General features: G+C 42.1%; 1 protein-coding gene across 1 annotated transcript; it reads right to left on the bottom strand.

Moving 5' to 3' along the window:
• Positions 1-789: 789 nt before the first annotated feature.
• On the bottom strand, positions 790-22905 carry TAF15 (TATA-box binding protein associated factor 15). The gene is made up of 16 exons (XM_063174103.1): positions 22809-22905; positions 18465-18501; positions 17618-17666; positions 17341-17431; positions 17145-17262; positions 14311-14594; positions 12522-12636; positions 6145-6179; positions 5516-5548; positions 4890-4999; positions 4258-4387; positions 2900-2989; positions 1793-1877; positions 1623-1708; positions 1423-1525; positions 790-1157 (listed from the first exon to the last, which is right to left on the bottom strand). The coding sequence occupies exons 1-16, from the start codon at positions 22816-22818 to the stop codon at positions 1118-1120; spliced, it is 1416 nt and encodes a 471-aa protein (XP_063030173.1). The 5' UTR covers positions 22819-22905; the 3' UTR covers positions 790-1117.
• Between the last annotated feature and the right edge of the window lie 455 nt (positions 22906-23360).

Genomic DNA, 23360 nt, shown 5'->3' with positions numbered 1-23360 from the left:
ATCAAGGCACACCAGGATGGGGAGTGGCTCATAAACCTTAACAAAAGCCACTTCTGCTCATTTCTCAGTGGATATGGCTCAGCTCTATGCCCAGCTGTAACCACAGCCCCCAAGGACCTGTATTTATAATGCTGCCCACTGCAATATTGGACAGCCAGAGGTTCTCTCTCAAAGGCCTGTGGTGCAGAGGCAGCACTGCCATGACCTGGCTGGGGCAGTGCCACCTTCTCAGACTGCTCACCTGACCCACCTGAGCAGGAGGGATAATTCACCTCCCTTCCTTCCTCTCCTTTGGCTGCAGAGCTCAATCCCAAATGCTCACAATGCATCTACTGAACCTTACCTGCATCTGAACTCCAGGATGAAGCAGCTGCACACAATTGCTTGCATCACTCACATTCCAAAAGCAGCAGGATGTAACAAATCCCTTTTTTTTAAGCCATCCCACCTTGGATTTTGAGCTGTTCTGCCCCCTGGCAGCAGCAGAACACACTCACACTGCTTCTGCCTGCTCCCCTTAGGGTGCAGGGAATCAAAGCAGGTTGCAGGCACCACAGGGGGGAAAAAGGAAAGGAGCAGGGGACAAGTCTGCAAATCCAGGCCAGAGGATATGGACAGCAAGGAGGCTCATCACTGTCCTGCCTGCAGATTCTGTGAACACACAGAGCTTGGGTCAGAGCCACAGTGCCATTCCAAACAAGTGCCTATTTACTGTTTAAACCATACCACAGGAACACTGGGAATATGTAAGGAAATGCATGCAACTCAAGTGATTGTGAAACAGTAGGATTTCACAAATAAAACAATCAGCATTTATTGTTGTATTACAAAACACTTCATATTTTGGCAATATTTTACAGTTTATCTCTTCCTTCTTAGGGCCTGTTGAAAAGGTATGGGGTGAGGGGGGGGGAAGAAAAGAGGAGAATGTGGAAATTAGGATTAAATTTCAATGTCTTGCTTAAAAAAAAATCCTCCCAAACCACCCCAGTCCCTCCCACCAAAATAAAAATCTAGTTTCACTCAATTCCACTATCGAAAGAGGCCATGGGTGAAGCTGCAGGCAATTTCACTATCAAACGCATCAAGAAGACAAACAAAACATTCACAGTGGTCTTCAGTATGGTCTGTTGCGTTGATCATTTCTGAAATCATTTCTGGAAAGGGAAAGAAAAGGTTCTAAGCATGTAATAAATGAAGCAAATAACAAACAGTCCCTTCAGTCAAACATTTCTGACGTCTGTGTTTCCAGAGAGCCTCATCCAGAAACATTCACAAAACTCAACAGACTGAGTGGCTCTCTCTGGAAGCTCCTGTCTGTAGTGAATATTTTCATGGCAGTTGTACTTGCACACATAAACAACACTTTTCCCACAGTCCCCACCAATCCCAGAGCCAGGCAAAGGCAAAGGCTGCTCTTACCTCCCCCCCATTTTGCCCCCATAGCCTCCTCCCCTGTCGCCGCCTCGGCCGCCGCGCCCTCGATAGCCCCGCTCTCCTCCGTAGCCACCTCTGCCACGGAAATCTGGGGGAAAAACATGGAAATACATCAGCTTCTTCAGACAGATGCAGGTGATATGAACACTTGAAATGTTTTAAAAGGTGTAGCTGGTTTTGCACACCTCCTGATGGACGTGAATCTTCTGGTCTGGGCTCCCCACACTGGTTGCAGGAATTCCTGCGAGCGAAGTTCATGTTGCCACAGGAGCTGGAACAGACAAGGATTGCCCAGACTGAGCTGTGAAGGTGAAGCACACAGGGAACATCCCATCCCAATTCAAATGACACTTACGGGTTAGGACAAACCCAGTCACCATTTTTGGGTTCCCCACTTCTGCCCTGGAAGCCCCCACCTCTTCCGTAGCCACCTCGTGAACCTGCAGACAAAATCATAATCAGAATAAAGTTCTATGAACTGCACATGACAAACAGGTATCAAAGATTGTCACTGCCTTCAGACCCTCAGTGACAGACAGACTTTTCAAGTGGAAGAAGTGTTTAATGCAAATATATTCCCATTATTTATTATAAATTCTTTTTCAGCAGTAAAGGGAAACCTGATCTGCTTGAATTGCCACTGGGTAAATACAAACCCACTACATGCATTAATAAAATTTCTGAAAGATTTAACAAGGTATAAGATCAGTCACTTATGGTCAGACGTGAGCACAGAACAAAAATTGAACAATAAAAGAAGTCTGGATTAATCCCAGGATGCCTCTGACAGGCAGAGGGACAACATTCTTGCTTTCTGCATCACAAAATTAAGAATTTTTATTCCAAATGAAGTTGTTGAAGAATCCTTTTCCATCAGCTTATAGAACTGCCTGATTTCAGAACTAGAATTTGTTGTCAGTCACTGCCCAAAGCATGATTCCTGGAAAATGGTAATGAATACCCAGTGGATTACTGACAAAACTGTATATGCAGAGAATCAGGGAGATTGATACAGCCTTGATTAAAGGAAGCAGAAATCTAACTGCTGCTCCAGATCAGCAGCAGCTGAATTATGTACCCTGCTTTATCCCAGCTGGAAAGAGAGAATCTCAGAGCTCTGCTGTAACAAGCAAATACTCACTGGGAACTCCCTCCTGTACATGTGGGGCTGGTACAGCTCAACATCCCTGTTACACTTTCTCTTTAAAAGCAAGGCAGAGAAGATCTGGAGACTTTCCAGCTCTAAAGGAAAGCATAAATTCTGTGCTGTGCAGAAGAGATTACAGATTTCAGTTTACTTAACTGGGTTCAATCCTTATTACTCCCTTTCCTGGCAGAATCCCAAAGGCTCATATATTTGATGAATCACTGCTTCAAAGTCAACTTCTTTTTAATAAATCAATCATAGTGAAAAAGCATTTAACTGTGCAAAACCAAGAACTCTACAGACTTTCAGTCCCACCTCGACGCCCGCCACCTCCACCTCCTCTCATGAATTCAGGTCTTCTGGTTGCAAAAGAAACTTTGATAACATTGCCATTGAATTCTTTTCCTGTGGGAGGAGAGAAAGGATCAATACAGCTCCCAAGAACACAGCAGCAAACCCAGCAGTGCAGAAGTGATTTGCACACCCAGACTGAACACAAAACTCTTGAGACACAGGGAAGCTGCTGTCAATCTCTTGGTTTTGAAAGCACTGGTCCAAAGGTGAGATGGAAACTCTGATCTGCTTGCTAAACTCTCCTCAAACCCACAGATATTTTAGTTTAAATGAGATCTGTAAGTTGAATTTAAAGACATAAGAACACCTAAAAGATTTTTGGCCATGCTCATGGGGAAGTAGTTTGGATGTCTGAACTTTCTGTAATTCCACCAAGGCAACAAGGCTTTTGTACCACTCAATAGCCAGCCCAAAACTCAACTCCCAAGTGTATTTAAATAAAGTTCATGATTTTCAGTGACTGCATTCTTCACAGATCCAATGTTTATCACCGACAAACAGCACTGCACATGTGCCTAATATAGTCATATTTGCCTTACCCTCTTAAACAAAAGTCAATTTGCATTTTGTTAGCAAATACAAACATCAGACAAGCATGGCATGTCAATTTTTTAAAGCAGTATCATTTCCCACCAGATGCAGAGCATGACCTTTTGTTTCTACCCAGTATCACTACAATTCTGTGAACACACAAGGTGACAGGAGAAGGCACTTTTCCCTCACCCCCTTGAATTTATTATTACAAGAGTGTCATTGTACTTCCTGCAGTCTGAGGAGTTTTACATCAATATAATTCTGGGATAAATCCATTATTTTAAAACCTTGTTGTTCACTGTGTATATACAGAGCACTCAGCACAAGATTGCCAGAACCATTCCCAAACCCTAAGAATGCTCCCACAACACTAAAAATATCAATGCAACCCTGTAGGGAATCCCTCCAGATGCTAACACAGATTACAGCTCTGTTGGTCTAAACAAGAAGTGACAAACACCACCTCTTGCACCTTGTGCATGGGTGACTGAGGTACAGCAGCAAACCCTCAGTTTCACTGCACATTTTTGGTCTAAATCACTATCTGCTGTTTAATGAAATGAGAGAAATCCAATACACATGAGAAACAACGAAATATAGGCCTTTGCTTAAGGGAAAAAGAAACCCAAATTAACAAAATCCTAACCAAAACCTCCAAAACCAAAAGCCCCAACCCAAAATCTACATAAACAGCAGCACTGAGCCTCCAAAAAGGTAATTTATGTGCTTCTTCCACTGCCTGTCAGATTCAAAAATGGCCAAAGGAACAGGTAAGTCTCACCCACCATCAAACCAGTCAATTGCTGCTTTAGCAGAAGGAGGATCATCAAAAGATACTGTGGCTTCTCCCTTGGGCTTGCCAGTATCCTTGTCTGTGTACAGATTTATCATGGGTTTGCCAGTCTTTTTGTTGGTCTGAAAAGAAAGGTTGTACATTTGGCATAGCAGAAACACTGGTGCAATCAGTTCAGAGCACACACTGTAACACTAAGTATCTTTAGAGAGAATATTCTCCTGGAGCTGGCCTGCAGAAACAGGACTTGACTGAAGGATACTGACTGGCTGTTAACAACAAAATGAGGTCAAGTGCATAAAATCCTAATTTAGAATGGCAGAGCCAGAAGCAGCAGCCCCAGACAGAGGGACACATGCTGCAGTACGAGGGTGGCACAATGGATAGAGTGTCAGGGCTGTAAAGACTAAAGAAGAGACACAATGCAATCTAAATGTCACCAGGAGAAAGGTGCTAGTGCTGCCAGCTTACAAATGAGCTGTCAGCTGGGAACCCAGATAAAATATTAACTACAACTGCTGGGGAGTCAGAGAGAACTCTGCCTTGGATGATACCAGTACATTTCCAGTACACCAGCTCCACCAGTTCCCTTCCTTCTGACCCAAGATTTCTCATTTCACCTACCTTTATGATACCAATCTGTTTGAAATAGTCTGCCACTTGATCTGTTGAAACATCCTCTCCAAGTCCTTGCACGAAGATGGTGTTGTTATCAGAGTTGTCAGACTCTGAATCTGTGGAAAATTAAGCTACATTTACCACAAGTTTTTGTGGGAGCAATACTTTGAGCTCAGCTCTGTGCTGCCCAGTGGCAGACCCTTAAATCCCAGAGACATTTTGTGTGAAATAAAAGAGGAGCAGGGAGTTTAATTTTGAGGCTAACACCATCAGCTGAGTACACTGGACAGCTGACCTGCCTTACACCCAACATTCATGCAGCTGGGCATCCCAACCCACCAGAGCAGAGGGTGTTTTAAATAACACAAGCTTAGCAGAAGTGTGATGACAGTTCAAGCAGCTGCTTGGCTCAAGCACATTCAGAATTCAACAGGAAATTCTTACTTGCTGCATTAACATCCAAAATTTCACATGCACTTAAATTAAATATATTTCTTTCAAGGAAGGCATTTTTTAGCTAGGTTTCTCTTGAGCCATGGGAACTGCAGCCACATCCATCTTTTTAGACAAACATTTTAGAAGCAGTGACCTAAGAGCTACAATCCACTCCCACTCACTGCTTGTTTCCTTACCAGCATCTGATCTCGGTCCATAATCCCTTTGACCTATGATACGGGTTGGACAAAAAAAAAAAAAAAAGAAAGAAAGAAAAAAGACTATTTTTAGCACAACACATTCAAGTGACTTTTTTAGCAACAAGAAAATATACAAAGAATGTATGCAATGCATCTAAGATCTAAGACATTCACCAGAGATTTAGAGAATATTTAGATTTAAACGTTCAACAGAAGGCGTCTGTAGGACGTTAACGTGTTCTTTAACTTGCAGCATGTGGCACTTGCCACACTGATGCTGTGCTGGTGTTTGCTTGCAAATGCTGGTTGTCACATCACCAAGCAGTTTCCCACTTTTTTTTTTTTTCTACCTCTAGTACCTTTCTAAGAAGCATTTGTAACAAAAATTAAAAAAAGAAAAGAAAAAAAAAATCCGGTGAACGTCACTGTCTCCACAAATTCTCTCATGCAATTTGACAAAGCAGAAATCCAGTTTATTGCTACAAGTTTGGCTATTAAAACTCGTGAACACACCAGCCTCACCAAAACTCTATAATGCTTCTACTAGATAGTAACAAGATATTATTGGTGGCTTTTAGATTTATAAAGAATTTCCACTGAAACATTTTTGGATACTCGGCACTTACCACCGTAATTTTTGAAGCCACCACGGTCACCACCACTGCAGAGGAAAAATTGAAGAAATGATTTCTTCCTTAAGTCTCTACGTGCTGAGCCCAAGGCTCAATCTACAGTTAACTGATGACAAGTTGAGAATTACTGTCTGGCAGCTAAAGCACCATGTCTATGTTCTCCTCACTACCCATTCATGTTCAAAGATTAAATTACAAAAAAAGAAAATCTCTCAGGGTGCTGCATTGGAGAAGAGAAGCCCTAAAGGAGTATTTTAAACTAACCCATACACATGTGGTTGGTTCAATACTTTCTCCCATCCCATCAGCCAAAATAACAGCTATTCAAAATTGGGGTTTAAAACAAAAATGGTATTTTCATGTAGATTAATGTGGGCTTTAATTGTAGATGTAATTGCTACTTTGGAATAATTAGTACTTTAGTACTTTCCTAGAAGTCAAAAGAGCTAAAATTAATCTCTATTGTTATGCATTCATAATAGAGGGGATAAATTAGCAGAATGAGCCATTCTCTGAGCAAGGGTCTGTGGGGACCTACTGTACTACAGCACTTGGCATTACAGAGAAGGGGTGTGTGCATGTGAGCTTCAAAAGCAGAGGCCGTGAAGTTTTATTTCATTCATTCTGAAACCTGTGGCACAAAATGTAGACCAAGTTAAGAGAATACACACATCAATTTTCAGAGGTTAAAAGGGGATTTAAAACAGGTGGTTATGCCTCCAATTATGTGCATGAAAATAAACCCTCACTCTTTTTTTCACTGGATAGGTTTGTACTGGAAGGATTTTTCACAGCAGCATTTTTAATTGCATCCATGTTATGAGCACAACATAATCAATACTCAGAGCTGTCAGAAAAAAACCCACTGGGTTTTTCAGAAAGTCAATAACCAAATGTCAGGACTCTCTTATAGTTCCATGTACAACTGCCTGCTTGTCCTCCTTGCCCTGAGGGACACAGCTGCCACCTCAAAATCAGGCAGGGTCACCTCACCCCAAGAGCTTTCTCACCATGATGAGAGCTCAAACCCACCAGTGTGAGCTCAAACCCTGCTGCAGAGAAACATCTGCAGCCTCTGGAGCTGTTGTGCCTCCTCACCAAAGCATTTGTGACCAGAAATCACTGCAGGTGTTAATTCCATCTGTCTGCTCACACATCAGCCCAAACAGGGCACACGAGCACCCACCAAAAGGCAATGCAATAAAATTAGGGAGTCATTTCTCTGGCACTCTGTCCATCTGTTATAGCAAATGGAAAGTCATAAATGGAAGCTGCTGATAGTTAACATTTATGAGAAAATCTGCCCAAAATGAGGACCAAATCAGGTTTCAACAGGTTATTATCAAACCTGGATTAACAGACACTCTTTGGAGGATGACAGACATCTGGACAGTTTGGCACATGAGACAATATCACTTTTACTGGGACTTTCCTTAGAATAAATTTTTGCTGCAGATTTTATTGCTGTTCCACAGAAGAAATCTGAATGCTAAATTGCAGTGTCATTTATTCATTAATTCACTCTGCTCATTAAAAATTTTACATGCAGCATCAGTGCTGGTCTTTACTCAAGGTTGTCTGTTTTCAAGCACTGATGATTAAAAACACAATGGTGATGATAAAATTTACTGTAAATACCTTTCTGCCACCTCCAATTCACCTCAGCTAAAAAAAAAAAAACTTCATTATGACACAACAATTTTGAGTAAGATGCCTGTTTTTCTGGGATTTCAACTCAGAAACAACAACAGTGAATAATATCAATCATCTAAATGTTATGAAAATTTTCCAATCCCAGATTATGGTCCCAGCTCATCAGGACAGCAATATCCAGAACAAATATATTTTCTGATGTGGAAGTGTATGGCAGTTAGAAAACCCAACTTACACAAAGTAAGTTTGTGTCAACACATCCAGGATTTTGCTGCAAGTGAGGGTTCTGTGGGATGCTGGAGTGAAAATGTGCCCACCATAATCCTGAAAAGCAGGAGCTTAATATACAAAATGTAAAGGGAGCCACAGTCCAATGCCTTAATTCTGTGATACAGCAGTTCTGCACTCTGCACTAATGAGTGCAATCAATAATAATTTTAATTAATTTTTTAATTAATGTCTACAGAAATATATTTTTGCTCAAGTATGCCTCAGCATGTTGTCTGCTTAGTCACACACGACCAACACAACAAAAATGTGGAACAATCTACTGATAGACACCTTTGACAGTGGATTGATGCTTTGCTACATTTTTATGTGGCATTTGATATCTGATTTATGAATCTGCAGTTTGTCACCTTCCTGCAATTGCTGGGCAAAGCTAGCCAAGACTCCCTGGCATCAGGCAGATCTCCAAGTCAAACACAGAAACTGCAAGCAGCTGATGCCACAGTCTCAGATTTGCCCCTCATTGAGACCCAAAATTCAACCTCAGCAACTGAATTTGTCCCCACATTATTGGCATAAAACATGTGGAAAATACAACTGCAGCATTCACAGCCCACTGCTTTACCAGGCCTGCACACAGACCTCAGAGAGGGGTGACCAGATGGAATTTGGGGTCTTTGTAATATTCTGTGTTAGAAATATGAACAGGAGTTAAAATTCAGCAGTGCTACCAGCTAAGATAATAAATTAGAGGCTGAACTGCAGGCAGCCAGAACATGCCAGGGCACCACTTGCTGTGTGAACTTGCTGCCTCAAGTCCTCAGTTGTTCATTTCTCCCATATTCAGTCACAGATTTATCATTGCCTACTAGACTTTAACTGGATTTCATCTGGATATTGCTTAATCCAGCTGGGAACATCTATTTAAATTAAAGTACAGGTGATGCAGGGAGCTCAACATACAAGAAATGCAGTTTTATAAATATCAGATACTGGCAAGAAGCAGCACTAAGAATTCAGGGACCAAATTCAGCCTGCAACATGGATCTGTCTCACCAAGTGTGTCCCTAACACCTAGAGTGTATTTTACAAACAAGAAAGGAATATTTAGTGCACCAACAGATGGGGTTTTTTTCCCTTGCTTATATTTATTGCCTCTGTTCACATTTTTCCAAAGTCTCCATAAGGCTAAGCTCAAGTATATCTGTTACAAGTCAAAATATCAATTCTGAACACAAACCACACTTATAAAACTCATCTGCACTATGCTGCAGTTTCTTTATATCACACTAATTCCCACTCCTAATAGCTGATAAATAAAGCTGCACAGGTAGCTTGTGTTTATAGATCACCATAAAACTGCACAAGACAGAGAAAAAAATCTCTGCTGAGCAAAGTCAGGATTTCTACAACAAATCCTAACACAATGGCAAATCCTTTCTGAACTGCATCCCTGTGGTTCCCCCAGCACAGTTTGTGTGAGCAGAGCCAAAAGCAAAGCTCCTCTCACCAGCTTTATTTGCTCCTGTGTTTCCCACTTACAGCCTTAAGCAAAACAATTCAGTCCCCCAGCCACAGTAACCATTAATTCCTTGTTTTTTCAGATGAGGACTCTAAAAATTGGGTGAATTTCTTAAAGTAAAACTCTGCATTCTCAAGACTTGCTGTTCCTGCTTTCTAACCAAAAGATGACACTCTTCTAACTATGAAGAAAAGAGAAATATTTTACTTCTTAGCCAGAATAAAAATTTGGGAGATCATCAATTTTTCAAGCTTCAAAACAACAGGGTGGGGAAATTCTACTAAAATCCCAAAAGATGCAATTCAAGATAATTTAAAAAATCTCTAGGATAATTCTGAAATCCTAAGTTATTAAAACTAAAATGTGAACTTCTGACACATGACAAAATGGATGTTCTTCATTGGACTAATATCAGCTAAGAAATGTGAACAGGAATTTCTCCAAAGAAATTTTCTTTACAGTGCTGGGTGACTTTACACAGGCACTAAAGAAAAATAGTGCTGGAAGCATTCAGTCCAGGACACGAACTGGCTGTCACAATAAAACTACACCTCTAAAGCTTCTCCTTGTGTCTAAATGTCAGTCAAGGAAGAATCATTACTAGCTAGGAACAAGAGATCCATTTATTGTGGTCTCACATTTGATTTTGATTTGTTTGTAAAGTCAAGGAACAATTTTTACATGTTATTTTCTAAGCACTGTAAAAGTCAAAGCCTGTTATTATTCCATCCCCTGCTCAAGGCCAGGTTGGATGGAGCTCTGGGATAGTGGAAAGTGTCCCTGCCCATGGCAGAGGGAGTGAAAAGTTGATTTTTGAGGTCCCTTCCAACCCAAAACCATTTTGGAATTCTGTGATTACAGCACCATGAAAGTATCTGTGCAGACAAGATTTTTAGATTATCTCCTGATGGCCATGGAATTGTCATGGTTTAGCATTAAAGGGGGATCAGAACAACTGAAAATGGTGGCTACTGAAGATGAACCTGATACTCCTACACATATTTTCCCCCAAGAAATAAACATATAAATAAGAGAAACCCAAGAATGTAACCCCCCCAAAGAACCCCTACCCTTAAACCCCACATTTTCACAGGACTAAACATGATTTCTTACCTTATTACAAGTTATTTTCCCCTTCATTATAGAGTTTGTTAATTAATTTAACCTTTTAGACTTCTCTAATAAGCATGTCTGGTAAAATACATATGTCAGAAGGAGAATCCTCTGTCACAATTATGCAAAAAGACTGAATAAAGATATATGACACTGCAGTTCCAGAAAATTTCCACAAAAATACCCTTAAAGCCAACATCATTTAACAGAAGCAGACAAAATTCCTTCCACAAATGCCTTCCCACTTCCCTGAATTTTCCTCCACTTCTTCATTCACTTCCCCTCTTTCCCTTCTTTTGGCTCCATGATCTACATGGATGTGTGAGCAAAATTTCCTCACATTTTGGACAAATATGGCAAGAGGCTTTATTTTCACAGACATTAATACATTTGACTTTATTTTGCAAAGACCCAAGTTTGTTTCAAAGTGACAAACTCTATCAGCAGTGTGTTTTTTGAAGCTCACATTCATTGCTATTATTGGAAAGGGCTAAGCTATGAATTTTTTTTTAATAGTTTTTATCACAGGAATATGGAAAGTCTTCATCCACAAAGAAAATCTTAATTTAAGAAAAAGGTTCAATTTTAACTGAAAATTAAAATTAACTTAGAAATTATTATGCTTGTTATTTTTGTTTTATGTGAGGTGCTATATATTATAGAATTCTTTGTTATATATATTTATGTTTATTTATAGTCTATAAATTTGTGGTTATTATAAAAATATTACAGAAAAATATGCATTAAGTTTATATTCTATAAAACCCCAGCAAACACAAAATAACACTAACATGATTTTCTAATTGTGCTACCACACCTAATTAGAAGAGGTAAGATCCTCCTACACCATTATAAACAATCCATTAAGTACAGTTTAGGAGCAACTCAGATTTTAAATATTATTTAAAATAAATACCTTTACAAGTAACCAAGTAGAGGATCATTTTATTTAAATCAGATCAGTTCCAACAGAAAACACTGTATAATTACAGAGTTTTTCATCTGGAATTTAGGAATAACCCAGAGCTGTGCAGCCTTTTGAAGGGTAAGTGGTGCTGACAAGCAACACCTCAAAGCTCTCTGGAAGCTTCAACATTCCTGCCCTGCATCAGTGAGCACCTCCCACCACTCAGAGACACAAAGGGGAGCCTGTGGTGTGAGTTATTAATAAATAATATGTCATATGTTTAATTCAGTAGGCTTTAAAGCCAAGGTCCCAACTGCAGACCTCGGCATGAGATCATCTGCAAGCACAGAATTAAATATGTGCATAAATTTTCTTGACAGTGCAGGGCCTAAGGCAATGGGGAAAGGGGTGATAGCATTGTTAGTATTTCAGATCTGCCCAAAATAAACGTGTTTAGACTGACAAATAAATCAATAATAAAAGATCTGTATTTTAATAGAAGTTTATAACTGAAAAAAAGCAACAAAGAATAAATAATGTTACTGCTAAATTATTCAAGGCCAAATTACTTCCATGGTAAAATGTGAGCTACCTTAGGTATAAATTACATTTTTCTCAATTGTCTGTTGGTTTTCTCATCACTGAAAACATGTGATGGGCTGGGGCAGTTTTTGTATTGCAACTCATGTAAATAAAATGCAGCTGTGTGTCAAAACAATCAAATGCCTCCTCTCAATCTATGTGAATCTAAAAGCTGCTCCCCTTGGCAAAACCCATTTCTGTGCAGTGCAGAAAGGCTTAATTTTAGAAACCTTCCAGTTTTGGAAATCTAAACCTGAACCATCTTAGGAATAGACATATAATAACCAAAAATGAAAAGCAAATAATAGGAATAACTAAATAGGAAACAAGGGTAAGGAGCTGCAGCACTGGAATGAGATCACTTACCTATATCCAGATATATGACCTCTTCCATCCATGTCATATCCCCCTCTACCTCCTCCCTGTGACCCGCCATATCCTCTATTATCTTCTCCATACCTGCTCTTTTCACGGCGATCATCTGGGAGGAGTCAAACCAAACAGAGTCAATTGTAGTGCAAACTGCAGCACAGAGAGAATTCACACCCCGCAATTCCCACCTCCTCTTCGTTTACATCTGAAATGTATCAGCTCCCAAATCTCTCTGACATTCTCCGTGCCAAAAATGAAAAAAAAAAAAAACAAAAAAACAAACTTTGCTCCATTATGTCCAGGGTCATTGAGTATATCAAAATGAAAAACCACTCTGTAATTACATTCCACTTTCCAAACATGAAATACATATTGGCTAAAATACACTTTCCATTTGATTTCCATACATTTGATTTCCATACAGTCCTCCCAGTTTGCAAAAGGCATGGCTGAAGACAGAACAAGGATAAATAGAGTGGGTTGTGCTGCTGGTGTGAAGTTAATGCAAAAAAAAAAAAAGCTTCATCTTCAACTTCTCCTATCTCACAATTCACCTACACAGCATAAAGCTGGAATGTGAAGTGCAGAAGCTCTTCATGACTGATCAAGACATGTCACCCTTGTGCAGGAAGAGGGTTCAAAATAGCTTGGGCAAAAAAAAAATCCATCTAGAATTTGCAGCACTGAGGGGCAGAGTCTCTGCAATGCTGTTCTAATGTACCTAAATGCAACCATTTTGGGGGCCCAAGAGATTTTAATCTCCCTACAGTGTTTTGAAAGTCCTAACAAATAAAACATCCCCCAAGAATATCAACATTGAAAAGAATTTAAGTATCCACCAAATCAAACTACAGAAGGAAATCCAACTATTTCACAAAGCTTCTTCAAGACATGTCACCCTCATGCAGGAAGAGGGTTCAAAACAGCTTGAGGAAAAAAAATCCATCTAGAATTTGCAGAACTGAGGGGCAGAGTCTCTGCAATGCTGTTCTAACATATCTAAATGGAACTATTTTGGGGCCTCAAGAGATTTTAATCTCCCTACTTTCAATATTTTCAAAGTCTTAACAAATTGAACATCCCCAGAATATCATCATGGAAAAGAATTTAAGTATTCATCAAATTAAAATGTTTGCAAAAGGAAATCCAACCATTTCACAGAGCTTTTTCATGACTGATCAAGACATGCCACCCTCATGCAGGAAGAGGGTTCAAAATAGCTTGGAGGGAAAAAAATCCATCCAGAATTTGCAGAACTGAGGGGCAGAGTCTCTGCAATGCTGTTCCAACACATCTAAATGCAACCATTTTGGGGCCTCAAGAGATATTAATCTCCCTACTTTCAATGTTTTAAAGTCTTAACAAATTAAACATCCCCAGAATATCATCATGGTAAAGAATTTAAGTATCCATCAAACCAAATTGCTTGCAAAAGGAAATCCAACCATTTCACAGAGCTTCTGGTCAATTTTATTGGTCAATACTGAATTCAAGCTGTCAATTTTACCTGTTGTGGCTATAATTTCCCTTCTGTGACCGGTAGGATTGGTGGGAGTGCCCATATGAGCTTTGGTGCTGGTTACAGCCAGACTGCTGGTCATAGGAACAGCAACCTCTTTGGGTCCCCAAGAGATTTTAATCACCTTACAATGTTTTTGAAGTCCTAACAAATAAAACATCCCCCAAGAACATGAACACTGAAAAGAATTTAAGCATCCATCAAATCAAAAACTGCTTGCAGAAGGAAATCCAACCATTTCACAGAGCTTCTGCTCAATTTTACCTTGGCTGTTGTGGCTATAGCTTCCCTTCTGAGACTGGTAGGATTGCTGGGAGTGCCCATATGAGCTTTGGTGCTGGTTATAGCCTGACTTTTGGTCATAAGAGCTCTGGTGGCCATAGCCAGACTGCTGGTCATAGGAGCCCTGGTGGCCATAGCCCGACTGCTGGTCATAGGAGCTGGACTGCTGGTCATAAGAGTCTTGGTTTTGTCCATAGCTTGACTGCTGGTCATAAGAGCTTTGGTGCTGACCATAGTTTGACTTTTGTTCATAAGAGCCTCTTCCACTTAAAACAAACAGAATTGGAATTAATAGCTAAATGTTCAGCGAATAGAGAGGAAAATAAGGGTTGAAAATTCATGATATTGCTAACATTTCCTAATTGCAGTTAACTTGTTATGTAAATTAGGAGCATCATTCCTCTCACGTGTCCCAGTCCAACACTTGCTTTCCCCCCCTCTCCCCAGAACCATCAATGGCTGATTGTGACCTGCTGAACACCAAATCCTTCCCTCTGACCTGCAGGGCAGACCCTCAGTGCTCATGCTCACAGTGCAGCTGAGACTTGCTGCCCAAAATATCCCCAAATTTTGCTTTGCTTTTTGAATTGCAACCTCTCTTCTTCTGAGCCTTCTACAATTTTATCAAGAATTTTTCTAACTGTAATATACCTGAGGTTCTTCTCATTTCAGTGCCATCTACACTATCCCAGCAGCCCTCATCAGAAACACTGAGAGCAGCATCACATCCAGGATGCTCCAACACAATGCAGCTCTACATGCCAAGAGGGAGTCATAAATCTTCTCCAAGATTAAGATTTATAACTTTAGAGCAACCACAAGGGAATCTCACCTACACCACACTTGCCTACAGTAGAAACTGAAGTATTTTGAAAATCTAGATATATGAGACAATAGTTCTCTTAGCCTTTCATGGCAAGGCATAATATAGATTTATGAGAAATAAACTGCATCCAGGGAACACTGGCTGTTACTCATTCCTTTGTTTCCCCCAGGTACTTAGTTGTGCCTTAGCTGTCTTATTTTTTCAGTAACTGAAAAGAATCTCTGACCTCTACCACCTTTTCTTCCCTTCTCCCTCCCTGCTTTCACCCTTTTTGGAAGGATGAGGCACTAGATCTGCCACTCTCCAGTCTCTGGCAATCTTACTTGCCAGTGAAAGTATCTCAGAAAAAGGAAAAAAACCCACAAGAACCTCCAGGAAGTTTCCAGCAGCTTTTCAAAGCACTTTCAGATGTAGTGCATTGGGTCTAACCAATCCCAAAATATCCCATCTGTGTAAATACCATTTAATCTGCTCTCTCCCACTTGTAGCCTAGATCTCAGCTTTAACCTTGCTAATCCCAGTGGTAAACAGCTTGTGAAGATTCTTGTTATTATCTCCATTTCAAAAAAGTCAGCTCTGCTTCAGCCTTTGCATCTTTACCACCAAAGGCAGCACTGCTGAAAGCATCCACCACTTGCTGTCTCCCTCCCCTTCCCCAGGATGTGACAGCTGCAGTTTTGTGGCACCCTCTTCAAAGCTGCTACCATTTCTCAGTTTCTCCTTATTTGTTACAACCCTACATTGAGAAGCTTCCCTTCAAGGCCTTTTCTTCATTTCCTAGATCACAAACTTGCTGGAGAACCTATGTGGTGTATTTTTATTCTACTGGACATCTACAGAGTTAACAACTACATTATTACCTCTAATAAATACTCAGAAAACAAAGCAAAACAAAATTTAACTGTGTACCTGCCTTTGTTACAGAAGCAAAAATGACATCTGAATGAAAGCAATTATTGCTGGCAGATTAAGATTTTTTTTTAATATTAAAATGTTTTATTGTAAGAACTACAAAACCAGAAACCAGGTAGAGGTTGGCTCAAGACCAGATTGTTTTATCACCTCAAAATCATTGTGATAATTGTTTTATCACCTTGTAAAAATACAAAACCATTTGGACCTTGGACACAAGAAGGAGGTTTAGGACTCAAGAGTATTTCAGAGAGGTCACATGAGCCTCAGTAAAGCTCTAACACAAGCAGTGACCTGGGGTGGAGGCACAAAGCCTGTAAAGCAGACAGGGGAGGTATTCTTGCATTAAATGGCCTTTTTAGTCATTCTGGGAAGTTGGGTTGTGTTTTCCAACATACTTTCAAAACTGTATCTTTAATCCTCCTGAAATTGAATCCAATAAAACATCACAAGTAAAATACATTTGCAATAGCACAGAGTGCAGCATGCATGGGCACATTTCATTTCCTGGTGAGGATATAAACCCACCATGTTCTGAGAACTCAGCTGGGAAACCAAAATATATTTCTTACATGACATTTTTGAATCCCTTCTCTTTCAAGAAAAGGCATTCTGAGGCAGATAAGCAGTGTGCAATCTGAGAGCAGCTAAGAGTTCCACTGCTAAGAGCTTATTTGAAGTTAATAAAAGAGCACTGTGAGTTTATACAAAAGAATGTGATTGGAGAGGGATTTGATAGGTCTTTCTCCTAATCAAAACACTCTGCCAAGTCCATTCTTCATTGTAGCCACAATCCAAAGACTTTCTAAAGTGCATGTCCCCATACAGCTTGACTTCAAAACAACTACACCCATCCTTCTCACATAAAGCAATATTCTGCCTGTACCCCCTTTCAGACATTAAACGTGTTTCAAGGATGTGGATCTTCAAATATTTGTATTTTTCTAAGCAATATTATCAAGAAATATTTTATAGCTCTAGTTAAGAATGTGTCAAAACAATCAATAGCTGGTCTCTATGTGATTTGTGACCACTAAACAATACTTTAAATAGATACTGATAAACTCTGCTTCCTTACCCTCTGGATGACCCTTTCTGCTGCCCCTGGCTGCCATAGGACTGCTGGTTGTAGGAGCTCTGATTCTGATTTTCATAATTAGATTCATCATCATATCCCTGGGAATCTTGTCCATAACCTGGAAATGGAGGAAGAAATTTTTTAGTCAATATTCACCTTTTCAATCCTGCCAATGAATGTAACAAGCTAGCCAAACCTGATTGATTTTGTCCATAGTTCCCATGATAGCTTCCATAGTTCTGTCCATAGGAGGAATTGTCTCCACTCTGCCCATAACCAGAATATCCCTGGAATTTCAAGAATGTACTCAAATAAGTGGAACTTCCACAGCAGTAAATCACAGTTTTCCTTGGCTAGACACAACTGCAAACATCAAGCACAGCTGAAACTGGAATTCTTCCTGGCCCAGGAACAATTTTTTTTTCACTCAAGGAATATCTGCTTTGAAAGTCACAATTTTTTTTTCAACATACCTGTCCTTGTCCATAATTCTGACTGCTCTGATTGCCATAGGATGAGTAGCTGGAAGAGAAAAATGCATTTAGGCAATGCTGAGAGTGCCCTCCACACAGGCTGGAAAGTAAAGGTACTTTTGGTGTCTCTAAGTTTCTCTTCATTCCAAATTAGGTGTTTAATCCAAGTACTGCAGTTCCAGGCATATTAAAACTGCATCAATGAATTAATGGTTGACTGGCAGAAGCCAGAAGAGCTCATTTTAATTTCTGCTGTGTTTCAAATATAAATTTTAAGTACAGAAAAGCTGGGTTTGCTGTAATTTTATATTACACTTATTCATTATTCTAAGCCAGAAGAAGCACATGCTGAAACTCATCATATTGAGGTACAAACCCAAACTCAGGCACAAAGCCTCATGATCCTCATTAGCACAGGCAGCATTAGCCATGATTTTTATACTTCCATAAAAACTCTTGTCTCACTGATCAAAACATGCCCTGCAGCCTTGGGCCATGTAACAAATATAACCTTTGGCTAAAAATCTCTGAACAGCTTAAGGCAATCACATGGAAAGTATTTCTCTATATTCATGTAACTTCAAAAGTTCTCACTATTATAAAATGTCTTTCCAATTTACATCCATTTACATCACATGACTATTGTCTTCTTTTCAGGAATACAGACTGATTTCTCTTGTTTTGTAAGACATCTTGAGAAAGGCCCAGGTGCAAGCTTTCTGCATCCTTAATTCCAAAAACCTATCAATACTCCATCCTGAACAATCAGCCATCATGCTGGGAATATTAAATGGTCTTTTAGTCTGCAGATGTAATTGCTAACAGCAAAACAGAAATGCTCACATACCTCTGCTGGCCCCCAGACTGACTGTAGCTTCCAGAATCTAGAAAAAGAAATAAGTCATATTGTGAATTTCCAATGAATATTTTAGTCTCTACTTAATAGAGGAGAAAATTTGGGGAGAGGGAGAAAGGTTCAGGTACACTGGATATTAAAACTACCATCCCTGCAGAATGAAGCTTCCTCTTCATTAACAAAAGTGAAAATAAGGAGACTGGAATGACAGCAGCACAGGGTGTGGGGGACACAACACACTTGGAAATGTCCTTTTTGAAGGAATTCTGTTTTCAAGGAGTCTTTCCAAACACCCAGAACTGTAGAACCCCTCTAATGGCTATAGAGTACAGTGCCATCATCAATGAGCAGAATGAAGCAGCTTAATTAATCAAGCAAAGCTAAGTAGGTCAGTGCAGCTAAACCCCTTTTTGGGATGCTCTGAGAAAGCTCTGCTGAGCTGAAGGGCACTAACACAGAATGGGAGATGGAAAACCAGGGATGGAAGAGCCACCACACTTCCCTCTGCTCCTGCTGCAAGGGGAAATTCCCAGCTGGGAGCTGAGCAACACACAGAACACAGACACAGAACACACAGAACACAGACACAGAACACACACACACAGACACAGAGAACACAGACACACAGAACACATACAGAGAACACACACAGAACACAGACACAGAACACACACACACACACACACAGAACACAGACACACAGAACACATACAGAGAACACACACACACACACACACACAGAACACAGACACAGAACACACACACACAGAGAACACAGACACAGAACACACACACACAGAGAACACAGACACAGAACACACACACACAGAGAACACACACACAGACACACACAGGACACAGAACACACACAGGACACACAGAGAACACACACACACACAGAACACACACACACACAGAACACACACAGAACACACACACACAGAACACACAGACACAACACACAGAACACACAGACACAGAACACACAGAACACAGACACAGAACACACAGACACAGAACACACACACACAGAGAACACACACAGGACACACAGAGAACACAGACACACAGAACACATACAGAGAACACACATACACAACACACAGAACACACACAGAGAACACACACAAGACACACAGAGAACACACAGACACAGAACACACAGAGAACACACACACACAGAACACACACACAGACACAGAACACACATACACAACACACAGAACACACACACAGAGAGAACACACACACAACACACAGAACACACATAGGACACACAGAGAACACAGAACACACAGAGAACACACAGAACACACACAACACATACACAGAACACACAGAACACACACAGACACACAGAGAACACACACAGAACACACACACACACTGAGGCTCCCTCAGCTCACATCCATCCCCAGCTCTGCTCTGCAGAATTCCTCACTCTGCCCTGAGCCCTTCCAGCCTCTGTTCTGCTCAGGCTCCATCCAGCTCCCTTCCTAGGCAGGAGGAAACTGCAGGAAATTCCCACCTTCTTGTCCAAACCCAAACATTCTGGATAAGCCCTGCAATTTTTCTCTTCAAGAATGTACAGAAATACTCTTGTGCCATGGTATAATAAAATCTATCAGGAGCTTTTCATCCCCATTTTCACCCTCCCCCCACATCCTCTCTCCAGCCTCTGTGCCCAGAAGTGCCTGAAACGCTGACACTGAGAATTAATGACAAGGCAGGGTAAATGTCAGAAATGACTGTGACCATTTTCCAATCAAAACACTCATCAGATTGCTGAATGTGCTCATTACACCTCCCCCAGCAGGTCATAAATCCAATCCTGCCCGTGGTTACAGAGCTTAGCAGAGCTGTGGTGAGGGCATCACCCGAGGTGAGGGATGTGAGATGAGGGGATCACCCCAGATATTCACACACAAAACTGCATTTTAATGGTAAGGTGTCTCCTCAAAGCAACACAAAGTATCCAATTTCATATTCTGTAACAGAAACATTTACTAAACATGAGATGAAAGGAGGTTAAATTTCACATGTGCTATAAAGCAGTTTCACTCAGATGTGAATTTCTCCTCCTTTTGCACTGCTACATAAATATTTCACTGCTTTTTCATATTAAAAAGCAATTAAAAACCCAATGTAGAGGTGCAATTCAAAAGGGGTAAGGTAAATTTTTTCATTTCCATTTAAATGATCACAAAGATTACTATTAAATAGATAACCACATTGTGAAACATGGTTGTGATTTAACTCTAACATTTATATGCCATTAATACTAATTCAAGAATATTAATGATAATACCAGAATATCTTGAGTAAGGATAGAATTAGCTATAAATTTATGAACTGCATTTCATCTCCTTAACAAACTTCCACCAAACCAAAAAAAATTGGAAAAAAAATTGAAAGCAACCAGATAAGGAGCCTGTAAAATATGAAAACACACAAGCAGAGGAATTTCCTTTATTTATACAATTTTCTACATCCTCTGCTTGACCTCTTACAGACTCCTGATCAATTTATTTTCGTGGGCTCAATGGGGACAAGAGCCTGTAAGGATTTTTGGAAATAACAGTTTATTCTGGAAATTCCTACACTGACTTTTTTTTTTTTTTTTTTTATTTAATGTTTAAAAAGTTCATGGAAGGATTTCCTGTTGATGAAGTGGGATGTAGCACCCTAATCACCTTGCACTGCTCAGGGGGTTTATTCCTCTCAAGATACAACAATCTGCTGTGTACATTTGAAAACTGAGATTTTCTTATTAAGTAATTCATATAAAGAAGGAGCAGAGGCAAAGAAAAAGAAGCTCATGGTTGAGCATCACTAAAAACAGAGGAGACAGTGCTTGAATGGTCAGTAGCTGATAGATGGGGGGAAAGTGGATGTAATTTATAGAAAAATTTGTGATTTGGACTCATTTTAGTACCTTTGGACACATCTGCCTTTCCTGAATGAAAGGATTCCTGCAGCAGCCCTTGCTTTGTTTGTATTGTCTATCACTCACACACACAACACGAGACAACGCCAAAATGGCTCGACCACAACAAAACATGGAACCACAACAAAACATGGCTCACTCCACACAGCACGGGCAGCCTTGGAATTCCAATTCCTCCTCCCACTCCGGGACACACCAGCGCCCACACCTCGCCAAGGCTGCCCTGCCGGGGGAGCAGCCATCAAAGGGGTGAAGGAACAGCACATTGTGCTCAGAGAGGCCCCAGGGGAGGCTGGGCTGGCTCAGGTCACCAGCGAGAGCAGATCCTGCCTCTGTGCTCGGCTAAAGCCCTGCTGGAAAACAATCCCAGCCACGGAGGTGTTAAACCCACAGCAGGGGTGGAGCCCCCCCGTTTCACGCTGTGTGGAGAGCAGAGGCAGCACATACAGGGACACAAAGGTGGCACACAGCGGGACACAAAGGTGGCTCCCCGGCTGGAGGGAGGGAGGGCACTGCCCGTGTAAAGAAGGGCAGGACCCCAGGGAGTGATGTACCTGCACTCCATGGGGGTGCTGGGCCAAATGGGGAGCACACAATGCGGGTGATGGAGAGGGCCACGACACAAAGGTGATCCCATCTCACACCGGGATGGGGTCACACAACCCCATCACAATATGATGGGGGAAACCACAACCCAAAGGCGGGGTTCACACAGGAGAAGGGCTGTGACCCAGAAGGGGGGGCTTCCCTCTCACACTCGGGTGAACGGTACACAACCCAAAAGTGGGGGAGCCTAAAGGGGGCGTCATGAACAAAACAAGGCCTGCATCCCACACACGGGGGGGATACACAGCCCAAGGCGGGAGGGCCTACAGTGGGAAGCATGAACCAAAATGGGGTCCACACTCACACTGGGGGGGCTGTGGCCTAAAGGGGGGGGGCTCAGACCCCATCAGAAGGGGTGCACCCCACGCATCATGGGAGCACAGGCCCCCACAGGGACGCTGCCCCCAGGGCCCCCATTGCGACACGGGCGGGGGGCGCGCCCGCCAGGCCACGCCCCCGCGCCTAAAGGGGCGTGACCCGCGCGGCTCGCGCAGCGGGGCTCCCCCGGGAGGGGGCGTGGCCTCGGCCGAGGGGGGGCGTGCCCACGGGGGCCACCGGCGGGGGCGTGGCTCCCCTCCCCCTCACCGAGCGCAATGGTGGGGGGGGGGGGGGGCGTGAGGGAAAAAGCGGGCGCGTCCCCCGCAACATGGCCGCGGCCTTTCCCACATGCGCCACATGGCCCTCGCTCCGCCCGCCCTCCCGCGCCCCACCGCGCCCGCGCTCGGCGGCGGGAAGCGGAGCCGCCGCTGCCCGCTGAGCCCGGCGGGGCTGGCGGCACCTACCCGAAGCCATGGCGGCGGCGCTGAGGGGCGGAGGGAGCGGAAGGAGCGCAGGGAGCGACCCGCCCGCCGCGCCGGCCGCGCGCACACTGAGGCACCCGCAACTCGCGCGGACTGCGGGGCCGGGCGGCCAATCAGAGAGCGCGGCGCCTACCACTCGCTGGGGAAGCGGGGGGTAGGGGAGGTGAGCTGGGCCGTGCCAAGGTACAGCGGGCGGGGGGAGGAGTTGTACCAAGGGGAGAGGGTGCGAGGATGTGCGGGCACAGCGTCAAAGGATTAAATTAATTTAATTAATTAAATTAATAAGCGCGTGGTCAGGGCACGCAGCGGGAAATGGGGGTTTGCACACACTGCTTTCCGCAGCAGTAGCCCCCCTATTTCCCTCAGTACCTCACTTGTGCATCACCGTTTGTAGCAGATGCTAAATGGGCTTAGAGAAAACATCCAAAATCTGGGTCCTAAAGGAAAAATAAGAAAGGTTTGCCAGCGTTTCTGGGTATCTTAAAAAGCCAAATATCAACTTGGAGAATGGCTTTCCAAAGAAAGGGACGGGTC

Source organism: Melospiza melodia, chromosome 21, assembly GCF_035770615.1.
Source record: "Melospiza melodia melodia isolate bMelMel2 chromosome 21, bMelMel2.pri, whole genome shotgun sequence".
NCBI lineage: Eukaryota > Metazoa > Chordata > Aves > Passeriformes > Passerellidae > Melospiza > Melospiza melodia.
This window is presented reverse-complemented; position numbering and strand designations above follow the sequence as displayed.

Coding starts and splice junctions, on each gene's coding strand:
- TAF15 (XM_063174103.1), bottom strand. Junction 2,990..4,257: donor AGCAATTGACTGGTTTGATG/GTGGGTGAGACT, acceptor CTCCTCCCACAG/GAAAAGAATTCAATGGCAAT. Junction 1,878..2,899: donor TGGAGGTGGCGGGCGTCGAG/GTGGGACTGAAA, acceptor TTTTGTCTGCAG/GTTCACGAGGTGGCTACGGA.